Here is a 12926-nt window from a genome sequence, read left to right as displayed (position 1 = left end):
TTTTTAAGAGGTTAAAATATAATTTTATTATGTATTAATTTATGATTTTATAATTTTGAAAAAAAGATTAAACAGACTTTTTTTCATTTTGCGTGACCAAAATGTAATTTTGTCATATATAAATTTAATAATATAATATTTTTTAAATGGGCTTAAATGCAGTTTTTCACTTTTGGAGGGCCAGACCCTGCTTGTCCTCCTTTGCATTTGCCTCTGCCCCCCCCAGATTTTGGGAAAAAATCATTGTAACCTTTAAATTTTTGAAAATTTTAGTTAATCCCCCAAATTTTTAGAAATTCTGAGGTTTCCAATAGTTTTAAAATTTTAAATTACACCCTCCAAAATTTTTAAAATTTCTCATTAATCAGCTCACAATATTTAAAAAATTTAATTAAACCCTCCAATTTTTTAAATTTTTTTTTATTTTTTTGCAATTCTTACTAATCACTTAAAATATTAGACCCAAATTTTTTTGAAAATTTTAATTTGATCTCTTGAAATCTTTAAGTAAGTTTCCGGGAATATAATCGCGAGTTCCACCACTGAATATGAGACATTAACACTTAAAAAATGAAGAGTCTACATAATACTAATGAATTAGAGAGTCATATTTCCTTATTTGGTGCTACATTCTCTACATTAAGTTAGTAATTTATTTAGCAAAAAAATCAAAGTGTACTATTTTGGATCTAGTACTCGGAAAGTTTCATAATGTACAGAATTTTTTTTTTAATTTTCTTTTTGAAACATTGAGTGCTTATAATATTCTAGCCAAAGTTCACAACTCCTTCACAGTATGCCGATTAAATTTTAATTTGTTTTAATTTAAAAAAATTATTATTAAGTAATTATTATAATATTTACTACTTATTTAATTTTAAAATTTAATTGGCGTCCTGCGAAGGAGTTGTTAACTTTGAGGTGTTATGTGATTTGGAATGAATTGATTTCCTTAAAGTAAATCATTAAAACTTCACGTACAGGTGCAATTTTGGGTGTAACAGCCCAATTTTCAGTAGTGTCAGAACAGTGATTTGAGATCACTAAATTCGATGAAGAAGTTAGAAATATTTTTGAATTAGTGAATTTTGTGATTTAAAAGAAATTATTAGGTAAATTGGGTCGAAAACGAGGTATCGAGACCTCGATATTATAAACTGAGCCGTAAATATTTTTATAAATATTTACGGAGTGTCAATAGGATAATATTAAAGTTTCGTTAAGAAATTTTAATGTTTCGATAGTTAATTATGAAAAAGGATTAAATTGCAATAGGGATAAAAGTTTAATTATAGATTAAAGAAAAGTTAAAAGGACCAAATAGGCAATTATGCCTTTCTCCAAAGTTGAGGCGGCATAAGTATAAAAATCTGAGATTTTTATGTGTTAAAAAATATTATATTATAGTAATGATTATGTTTTTATATTATATTATTATTAATATATTATATTATATTATATATATACATAAAACAAAAGAAAGAATAGAAAAAAAAGAAAGAAAAGAAACAGAATAGAAGAGACGAAACAGAGAAAGAAACAGAGAGCAAAACGGGCAGAGAAGGAAGGAAAGAAAGAAAGAAAGAAAGAAAAAGAAAAAGGGAAATTTAAGGTTTTAAGGTTCCAAGCTCAATTGGTAAGTCAAATTAAGTCTTTTTCTTATAATTTTTGAGTTTTTGGAATCCTAGAGATAATACTACTTGATTTATGTTGATATTTTGAAAGTTAGTAGATTGTTAGACATGAGTTATGTTGAATTAATTGATGAACTAGAGGTTAAAATGATTGAATTTTAAGTTAGAAGTTAGTAAAAGATTGATTTGTAAAATAAAATATAAGTTTTGAATTGATAGGGCTTAAATTGGAAAAAAAATACCAATATTCATAAGTATATGTTAGAGTGTGATTTTGATATTGCCATAGAAGGGAAAAATGATCAGCATGTCATAAAACATAAGAAAATAGGATGAAGTTTAATTTACGAGCCTTGGGGCAAAAGTGCAAATATGTGAAAGTTTAGGGGTAAAAATATAATTTTGCAAAAGTTTGGGTCAAGGACTGTTTTAATAAATTTGAATATTAAATAAGTTAAATTTGCTATTATAGATCAAGAAGAACGAAATTCGGGAGTAGATCGGGGAAAAGAAAAAGTAAAGGACTAAATTGTAAAGTTTAGTCACATTTTGTATCAAGGTAAGTTTACAGTAAATAAATGCAATATTCTTTTATTTTACATTATTATTGTCAATTTCCAGCATTTATATATTTATGTTATGAAAATATTTAAAGTCGAATTTAAGGTGAAGTGACAGAGGAAAAGTGTTAGAAAGCTCCGGTTGAACCCTAGGAATGTTAGGATATTAGGGTTGACAGGACAGAACAGAAATGAGCCATGTAAGTCCATATTAGAAATATGGCTTTGGAGACAGGATTGAGCCATGTAAGTCCATATTATATATGGCATTGGAGACAGGAATAATTCATGTAAGTCCATGTTAAAGACATGGCATTGGCAGGATATTGATAGACAGGAACGACCCTAGTATCCTTAGTATTCCGAGTGGTTCAACGGGTCAGGGTACGAGTTAAATTACAGTGAATTAACAGCAAAGAAAAAGTAGATTATATTTATGAAAACGGAAAGGTCAGGTAAGAAAGAAGGTAAGGGAATAAAGAAGAAGATAGAAATTGAGAAGTAAAGAAATTTATGATGTTAGATGATATTATGCATAATTATCCATTATGTTGAATGTTGTGATTTATTTGCTTGTAAGCTTACTAAGCCTAGTGCTTAATCTCTTTATTTTCTTCTTCTTATAGTACTTATCTAGCCACTCGGGGATCGAAGGAAACGTCGGAGGCCGATCACACTATCAAAGAAATAACTCGGTATAATTAGACGTTTTGTTTTGTGTATGGCATGTATAGAAACTTAGCTACTTTTGGTATAATATGAGTAATGAGTGATGTGTAAGTAGTTGATGATGTATGGTTATTAAAATGATTAAGGATGAAGGTGTTTGTTGTTATGAAAGATTAGGTGATAAATTATGCATGGAAATCATAAAAGGATAAAATTTTGCAAAGAAACAGAATTCAGGCAGCACAGTGACGTGAATTTGAAAAATCACCCAAGATAGTATAAAATGAATTAGAGGGTGAATGATATATGGAATTAAAGCTTGTTGAGTCTATTTTCATGGAAAAATAACGGTGTAGGAAAAAAAATTTATATTTTAAGATATGTGAATTTTAGTAAGATAAGGTCAGAACTGTTTTTGGAGTCCCCTAATCTGAGTTTAGAAAATAATTACAAATTGTACAAAAATGGTTATGAGTTGAAATTTACATGCTTAGATTCCTTAATGAGTCTATTTACTATAGAAACAAGTAAGAACTTCATATGAAAATCCTATAGCGAGAAAACTTATTTTTAGTGACTAGAGGTCAGGGCAGTCTGGTGGTGACACAGGGGAGATTTTAACTAATAAACTGTACTAATTTGCTGAACAAAAAAATTCTAAAAATTTTATGGTGAGTAGATATATGAGTCTAGTTTCAGGGAAAATTTACGGGATTAAATTTCGAGTTCTTTAGCTCAAGTTATAATTAATTTAGTAACTGCTGCGCGACTAGACAGATTTGCTGCGAATAATGAAATAAATTTTCAAACCTAGTTTTTATGCTCCGAACTGGTAAGATAAGCCAAGTAATGCCTCGTGCTCGACTCCAGAAACGGTCTCGGGTAAGGGGTGTTACATTGGATATGTGATACACCATGCTGGTGGGGTCTTAAAAGGAATCTGGTCCAGTCAAACACTTTGGCAAAGCATATTATGGTCCATACAGGATTTTTTTTAAAAATAAAAATAAAATTATAAACTTTGATATTTGATTTCACAATTTTATTTATAAGAATAATTATATAAATCAGTTTGAGTTAAATCTTGAATTAATTTGTATCCTTGAAGAGAGGCAAATTAAGAAAAATAATTTATTAAAAATAAAACTTCCTATGAAACAACATTTCACTTTAAAGAAAACATTAACCATTTTAAAAAAGTAAATAAAGATAATGATAAATCTAACTTGATAAGAAAGTTTCTTCCTTTTTTACAGTGAGAGGAAGTACAAAGTTTTTAGCTTAGATTTTATGCTTCATAATTATTGAAAGATTTCGGATCCATCTTCTAGTAGTCGCAATATTTTATCCACCAACAATATCTTTTATACATTATTAATAAATTAAATAACATATTTTATTGAAATATTAAAAAATATAAATAATTTTATTTAAATAAAATGAAAATATCTGTCTACTAACAATATAAAAATTTAACACTCCTATATATCACTGTTTTTTAAAATAATGTATTTTAAGCAATTTGAGCTTAAAGAAAGGGTTAGTTTATAATACAAACCAACCTAAAAAGAGAACCTACGGATAAAATTTAATCGTAGATGTGAATACTTTTTTTTGTCGATGGTATATACTGTTCATTATTATAACTTAGCAATACCATTTCGATGCTATTGTCATGTCCGCCTATCGCCACCAAGTTACAAAAGCAAGCACAACTAGCCACTGAGCTAGTTGAATAGAAGATGAAAATAAGGAGGAGGCAAACCATCAAGTGTGGATTTAGCCCCCTCCCCCCCAAACTCAGATTTAATGTGTTGACACTAAGCCTTCATCCTTTTCCCACACGGTAACGAATTCGAGTGGTGAAGGCAACCACAACCACCCATAAGCTCGACTACAAAACAAGCAGAAAAACGCTTAAGATGAATCCCAAGAAAGTAAGGGAAATACAGAACCGGCAAAAAGCGTGATGAGGTCTTAGACTGCCTCCTGTTCCAAGGTTGAAATTAGAAGAAAACAATTGACAAAAATTAGTGACGATCGACTACGTAACCGACAACTAAAGTTTTAAAAAAATCTAAGGGTGGGTTTGAATGGGCGGTTGGGTGCGGTGCGGTGCGTTTAACTTACTTTTTGTCTCACGCTACAGTATCTAATTTTACCGCCACCGCTGTTTTTATACTAATCGCAAGTAAACGTACCGCCCATCCAAACCCACTCTAAGAGAGAAAATCTGAAACTATTTACCATAGGCTTGTGATATTGTGGGCACCCACAAATAAAAGACCTATGTAGCATACTTCAGTTATGCTATTATTTTTGAAAGGGAATTTGTTTATTACAGTTAAAGAAATTTAAAAATTATGTTCAACTGTGAAAAAGGGGTTGATGTAATAATTTGTCCACGGGACAACTTTCAAGTTCCAAGAAATTAATGAAACGGATATTCCCTTTAGTTATGACGTACTCCAAAGATCTAAAACACAATTAATATTTGAACACACGCTGACAAATAACATTCATTATTAACTTTCTAAAAAATCCAATCTAACTTTAATTAATTGCTTCATTACTCACCAATAATATTATTCTTTTATGCTAACACAATTAATTTACTTGCTAAAATTCAAACACTGTCTTTTAAGGTTAAAACTCCTTTTACTCTTCGTAATTTAATTAATCTTTTTAATTTAATGATTAACCTCACTTTAATACTTTTATGAATATCGTCGTTGGGGTGATTGACACAATTCTCCAATCCAATCAAATAATTAATGCATTATATATTTTTTAAATATTATTGTCAATGTTATATTGAATTTAGTGTCACTATTTATTTTTTTACTTTTTTATAATTTAAATAAGAGATAATAAATAAATTATAATTGGTATGATTTACATATGCTTTCGAAATGGGTTGATTATTTATTTACATCAAATTATAGAGAAAAATTTTAAAAATTAAAATATACTTTAAGTAAAATTTTCAAAACTAAATCGGTAGTCGAGCTAGTCAGGTTATGGATTCACATGGTTTGATTGAATAAATCAATAAAAAATATTTAAAAAATTAGTTCAATCAGATTTTTTTACCTTGGTTCAATCCATATTGGTTTGCGAGTGTCACTCTCTAAATTAACACCCTAATTGATTCAAACAACCGCGATTCTAAATCTTTACACTTCATGCATTTAGAATTCAGTCCTACTTTTATTTTCAAGAATTTAATTCATCTAATTTTTGGATTTATAAATTTACTTTCAAATTATATACATAATCATGTAACATTTTAATTGAAAAATTAACGATATTAACTATTTGAATTAATTAATTAATTATAAAAATATTAAACTAATTAATAACATTATAAACACATAGAAACCAAATTATATTAGACATTAAAATATAAGGATTAAATATCACATCTAAGCGTATTTGAAAGATCAAAACTGAAAATGATCTAAATGTAAAAAAAAAAAAACATGATTAGTATGTACCATATATGAGCAAGAGAAAAGTCTTTTAAACTTTACTTAGATTCAAGCCCTTTTATCACCTATTGTTCCTCTCATAAGTGTGTAAGGATTAAATTATATTTATTCGTATTAACACTTATCATTAGTATTAATAATTAAAATCATTAATTCAACGAATAATTCAATTCAAATTAAGTCGTCATACGCTTAATTTATTTAAGTGAAATTTAAACTTAAAATTTCAAAGTTGTCATGCAATATAAATATATTATTAAATATTATGAAAATATAACAAAGGTAAATAGAGTAATTACATTTTAAGCACAAAAATATCATGGATATATTCTTTATTAGATTCTTCTAAATTTAAGTTTAAGAATGTATAAAATTTTGTAGGATAAGTTGAAATTTATATTAAATTATTCTAATTTTAAATAATCAATCATGCATTATAATTGTATTTTGTAAACTCCTAACAAATACACTCACAAAATATCAATTTTGTACTCAGCTTTCTTCAAAGAAAAATTACTATTTGTGCGAAACACTAACAGTAATTTAAATAAACTTTTAATAATTAAATATATATTTATATATGTAAGAAGAAACTGGGAAGAAGGAAAAAACCCAACATTAAGACAAAGATCAATCCCCCAATAAAAACTGAGAGAACACAATAAAAAAAAGAAAGAAAAACTTTTGCTTTTTAATGCTCACTTTCTCTCTCTCTTCAGTCCTCATAAAAGGCCTTTGGTTCTGAGTGTCTCACACTCTCTGTCTTTTCCCCTTTTTTTATTATCTTTTTTCTTTAAAAATCGAGCTCTCTTTTCTCAGTTTCCCTTTCTCTTTTTGACAAAGAGAGAGAGAAGCTAGGCTATGGTGGAGGAGCAACAACTGCAGATGAATGATGATGATGATGTGGAGTCTATAATGGTGATGATGATGATGATGAAGATGGAATGGTTGCTGTTCTGAAAATGGCTGAACAAAGCAAAACTACCAACACCAACAATGCCAACACTACAAACACCCCAACTCATCTGCAACACCAACAAGTAAAACCAGCAGCAATGTTTCACGATTTCCTGGGAATGAAACCTTCTAATTCCTCTGTCGTTTTAGCCCCTAAAGCCACTGATGCAAGGTTTTCAGAGGCTTCACCGTCTCCTTCAGCCTCCGTCGCCGCTTCTTCCGGTGGTGGTGGTGCTGGCCGTGGACCCATCTCTTCCACCTCCGATCTGGGTTCTGGTTAGTTTCACTATTTTCCCCTTAAAGATTCTCTCTCTCTCTCTCTCTCTTTTTGCTTCATTTTCTTATATGCTAAAAGTGTAAATGGGGTTGTTTTGCTGAACTTGTGAGTAAATTTCACTAGGGTTTGGCTCATTAGGGAATGATGGAATAGGAAATTATGAATTTTGCAGTTTGATGGGTAGTTTTTGATTTTGGGTTTTGGACTCTGCTTGATTCTTCACATGTTCGATTTAGCTATTACAACAGGAAGTCTTTAGTCTTATGTTAAGGGTTGGTGTCTTTTATGATGGATTAGTTTCTTTGTGAGGTCAGCAGCCAATGGAGTTGGTAGCTCCTTCCGTAGGTCATCCCTACTGTCTCCATGCTTATATTTTCTCTGAATATTTTACTTTGAGCCAGACAGCTTTAAAAATAAGTGGTTGTAGTTTCATTTTCAGTGGAGAATTTTGTTGTTCTCTGATTTGTCTTACCTTTTGAAGGTAGGTTAAGCCTTTATGGTGTTTGATGACCGATGATTATGCTTTCTGTGTGATTCCTTGATTTGGTTCCTAATGTTGTTAGTTATTTGTTGTACATTTTGCTTGTAATAATATGCATTTTATATCGGCATGTCCACATTCCTAATCTTCAAGCTTGTTACATTTGCTCGTCATGTAATTGGGATTCAATCAATATAAAAGTTTGATCCATTTTCTCATCAATTAGTAGAAAGGCAGGCTGGTAATCATCTTGAGGGGATTCCATACTATGGTCCAAGGAGTGAAATATCCGGGCCAGATAAAAACAACAGTTTGGCTGGAAGTAAGAGAAGTTTTTCAGATTCGGCCTTTATGGGTCATGAATCTCTTGAGAGCTTGCATTTGATGAAGGTATATCATCTATATTGTATCTTATCTTGTTTTACTTCTTTTTTCTCAAAGTGAAAGTGAAGCTTTAGTTGTTATTAGTCGTTCATATGTACTAAATAATTTTCTTTATTGTTTGTATTTCAGATGCTTCGCAATGGGGCTGGAGGAGAGCGGCCTAGAAGGTCCAACGAGGACGAAGTATTCCTTGGTATGAAGTCAATGAGGCCTTCTTCTACATCTCTTATATTGCAGCCTCCCGCTGGTAGCAGACTTGAAGGTAATGCTTCCAAATGGGAACGGTCTGTCCCCTCAGCAGTACAGTATGCTTCTCGTGGTGGTCACTTTGTGCCTTTTGTGCATCAAGTATCTTCAAACAGGTTCAAGGATACAACTGTTGGTCCTTCTGTTATCTCTCAAGCAGCTGCCGATGAAGGATCTAGAACTGGAATTAAAGGCCCTGGAATTTTGAGTTCTATTAATGCTAGCGGTGTTCCCACTGAAAAGGGTTCATCTGCGATAGTGCCAAGTGGGGGCAGGCCTAAGACTGGGGCTCATAATTCACATCCCGAGCCTTTAGTTCCTCCGAGGTGAATATAATATAATCTTTGTTTCTTGCTTTTGATTGTTGTGCTCTGCAAAGAAAAAAAAACAGAATAAATTCAATGCTCTTTTCTTTGTTACAGTCGACAGGGATTAACATCTGCCAGCCGACAAATGACTATATTTTATGGTGGTCAGGCTCACGTCTTTGATGATGTGCACCCGAACAAGGTCAGTTTCCTATTGTTTGCTAATGGACCTCAAGTTTTTTAATATCAATTGTTTCTCGACAAGCTTTCTTATCAACTTCTTTCTGATTCAAGTATTTTATCTAATTGAACATTCAGCCCTATATCAGCTAAGCTAAGTTGATATTGTAATTACGTTATATAATCCATGAATTTCAAATGCAACTAGGTTTCAAATGCATAAGATAACCATTGAGCTTAACACCATGCATATTATAACCCGAGATTAGACCTACGTCCTTATTCATGGATATTAGAACTTAGAAGTTTCCTTAATATTTGATACGTCATCATGTGTTGTGAAACATCAGATGAGATTGCCATATGGATTCTTCTGATATCAATACGTCTTGGAGAATAGGAGGAATGAACATGTGATGTGCTCCTTCAAATATGTTGTCAATTCTCTAGCTGGGTTAGGGGGACATATTGTGGTCAACTTGTCCAAATAACGGAATCCTATTTTTAAAGCTACATAAGAGGGGCCTGTCATCACCTTTGATTATGATGTCCTTTACTCTAGGAAATGGAGCTACCATTATCCCTTGGATGGATAACACATACTTACCATTAAAGCTAGTTTAGAAGATAGCACGTGGTTGCGGCATAAAGGTGCTCAATTGCACTGTACCACAGGTCCATTGGCTTCAAAATGAAGCCTTAGAAAATAGGACCGTGTTATTTGGGTTCTACAAGTGCAAATTTAACTATCTGGGATTTAATAATGTGGGTACTACTGGATGACATGATGTTATAAATATAGTTCTTTCGATAAGAAATAACTAGTTTGATTACTGAGAAACTGAAGATTGTGAGACATAGGAATCTGTAATCACTGTTCTGAGCTCCAGTCCAAGCAACATTTCTCGGGTGTGTCAGCTATGGGAACAGTTTTATGTCTGATAGCTATGGAATCTTAGAAGATATCATTCGAGAATTTCATTTTCACATCAATATCGTGTCTGGTATTTTGTTTCTTAATATGCATTTCTGGTCATGACAACTATATGCTGCATGGTCATTTCAGGCAGATGTAATAATGGCATTGGCTGGATCAAATGGAGGATCTTGGTCGACAACCTACTCTACTAAATCTGCTGTGAGGACAGGGGAAAATTATGCACCCGGCGGAGAACCTGAAGCAGTAGGAAGCATTGCTTTCTCACGTGAACTTCGGGGAAAGATGGCTGTTACTGATAATGCAAGTCAAGCAACTGGTTCCGGTGAACGAATGCCGATACAAACAGGTGATCCTTCTAAACTGGTATCCATTTTCGTTGGTATGGTTACTTGTTTCCCAAGCATGACATGCAATCGTGTCGTATCATTTGTCCAACCCCGAATGAATTGCTTTTTCGAATTAGGATTGAAATACAAATTGTGCAATTGTAGGGGTTCCTCAAGGCACAATTGTTATGGCTAGAGATGGAAGAAACCTGGAAGCTGGTACTGAAGATAAAAGAGAGGTATAAAGTTTAAGCAAAGTTTTCGGAATAGCTTCAAATCCAGATATTACAGAAATTGCAGATTTCCAACCTGCTATCATCTCTACTTATTAGGAATAGTCCCATCCATTTCATGTCTCTGTCATTAATGCTTAAAACTTTTTCGAATTTTTAACTTAATTTCTGGGTAGAGCAGCATATAAGAACAGCTTCTGAGTCGAATAGCAATGAACCCCCTGCGTTTGCGTAATCGACGAAGTCCATGAAATCGGTATCCTTGAAAACTCGAGGTTGTTCCTCGTCAACCATCTCTTTTGCTGCTTTGATGATCGTACCTTTCACCGGAACCGCGAATGTTCCCAAAGAATATCGATATTCGTTTCTCCTCGACATTACCCTATGATTTGCTGCATGCATTCTTCCATTACTCCACGCCTGCAATTTAATTTGGAAATTCAACATTAGTAAATTAGGTAAAATAACCATGGAGGCCCCTATGCCAAGAGATAGATTGCATTTTACCGCTTTTAAATTAGTTACTATACATTAGGTTAAAGATCTTTTTTGTTAAAAAATTTATCAATTTCTACTAAAAAGTTGCATCACATATAGCTCATGTTGACATATATGGATCAAACTTTAATTGTAAAAATAGATGAAATTTTAACATTTGTTCTTTAATCTAATTTATAGAGTAAAATTTGACTTATAATACAAGAGTTTTTATGATCCTTTACCCTTAATTTTGTCTTATTGGCTCTAATAATTTTGAATCATTCAAATAGTCATAAAATTTTAACTATTGAACTCACATTTTAAAATTTTGTTAAATATTTTGCAATTGTTTATTGATGTTTAAAAGAAAAAAGAATCTGCCACCTGAAATACTTGTAGAACTTACTAATTTAGCTATTCTTTAATATAAAAACTAATGGCATTAAAAGTATAGTATTATAAAATCATTATAATGATGATAAGATTTAACAAGAAATCATAATATGGTTCTAATGATTTTTAAAGAAAAGTATGGTGGGAATCTACAATGTGTACGTACACGACTGGGTGGGTTTATATATAAACGGTCCAAAGCGGAAACCGAAGGGAATAAATAAATGATTTGAGTATATGTCTAGAATTTAAGCTCTCATACTTTTTTCCTCTCAAAACTCCTTTAATTTTAAAAAAGTATTGTTTTTTTCCTAAATTTATACTTAATTTTTAAGTAAATTATACAATTAGTCATTCAATTATTAGCATGTTTTTGTTTTGGTCAACAAACTACAAAAAGTTTCATTGTAATTATTAAAATTATCATTTGTTTCTGTTAATTGGTATAATTACATAATTGTTCTTCTATACTTTTACATTTTATCAATTGAATTGTAATTTTATTCATTGAGTTACATCCTGAAAACTTTCTTACTGTTATTGAAAAGTCGCAGTGCATTAATGTTATTACATTAAGAAGATCTCCATAGATGAAGACGAAAGTACCGGGTGGCATACACAACTTAACCCACTCTCCATCCTTGGTTTCAATTTCAAGCAAAGTAGAGCACTCTATGAGCCGATACCACATTCGTATACTCTCCCGACGGAGGCGCTGAATATTTCATCACCCGCCGCAGTTGATAATCTTTCATCAACTACTCACGTTTCTCTCCCAAACCATAACCATCAATGATCGTCAAACCAATCACATGGTTCAACTCCTCCATCTCCTACAGGCTACATCAGAGCAGTAATCGTTTCGCTAACGGGAAAAAAAATCAAATTAGATCTTGATCGGCTAATTTTGATCCATTTGAAGAGAAGTGTTTGGTTTAACAGAAGTGATTATGGTGATGAATCTGCATTAAGTTGGGCGAAGCTTTTGACGAGTTACAACTGGAGGCATCTTCGAGTCCGAAGCTCTCGTAGAAAGGAAGGAAATCACCGCCTGGTTCGTAGTAGCCATGTAAAGGCTTTGATTTAACGTTTTGTTTCTTCGTCTCCAATGGAAGATTAAAAGGTTGCCGTATCAGAGAAAACAATTCGTGTTGGAGATGGGATGAAATCTTATGGTAAACCACCTGGAAGCAGCCATGATTCTCACAAGCTTCTCGTACTGACTTGCACAAACTTCGCCATTCATCGCTTCCTCCATCTAGATCTTTTGAATTTGTTGGCAACTCGATGATCGGAATCCCAAAATGAGAATCTGAACTCATTTTTCTACTCATTTCTGCTAATAAAAATTGAGGTAGATTTTCTTC

General features: G+C 32.0%; 1 protein-coding gene across 8 annotated transcripts; it reads left to right on the top strand.

Annotated features, from left to right (window-relative positions):
• Nucleotides 1-7029: 7029 nt before the first annotated feature.
• LOC107907301 (protein TIFY 8) lies at nt 7030-12926 on the top strand. Of its 8 annotated transcripts, none has more exons than XM_041093003.1 (8): nt 7031-7587; nt 8299-8459; nt 8583-8715; nt 8803-9025; nt 9122-9209; nt 10254-10473; nt 10619-10692; nt 10868-11383. In XM_041093003.1, the coding sequence occupies exons 1-8, from the start codon at nt 7299-7301 to the stop codon at nt 10919-10921; spliced, it is 1242 nt and encodes a 413-aa protein (XP_040948937.1). In that variant the 5' UTR covers nt 7031-7298; the 3' UTR covers nt 10922-11383. The 8 variants fall into 8 exon arrangements, with proteins under 8 accessions (XP_016690113.1, XP_040948937.1, XP_016690118.1 ...); XM_016834629.2 differs by having other exon boundaries at nt 8296-8459; XM_041093002.1 differs by lacking the exon at nt 10868-11383 and adding an exon at nt 12114-12926 and having other exon boundaries at nt 8583-9025.

Source organism: Gossypium hirsutum, chromosome D05, assembly GCF_007990345.1.
Source record: "Gossypium hirsutum isolate 1008001.06 chromosome D05, Gossypium_hirsutum_v2.1, whole genome shotgun sequence".
Taxonomy (NCBI): Eukaryota; Viridiplantae; Streptophyta; class Magnoliopsida; order Malvales; family Malvaceae; genus Gossypium; species Gossypium hirsutum.
This window is presented reverse-complemented; position numbering and strand designations above follow the sequence as displayed.

Bases quoted from the DNA above. Each gene is read 5' to 3' on its own strand.
- LOC107907301 (XM_016834620.2), top strand. From the start codon at position 7,299: ATGGTTGCTGTTCTGAAAATGGCTGAACAAAGCAAAACTACCAACACC. The intron at 7,588-8,295 runs GTTAGTTTCACT...CTCATCAATTAG, and splicing joins CACCTCCGATCTGGGTTCTG to TAGAAAGGCAGGCTGGTAAT. The intron at 10,693-10,867 runs GTATAAAGTTTA...TGGGTAGAGCAG, and splicing joins GTACTGAAGATAAAAGAGAG to CATATAAGAACAGCTTCTGA.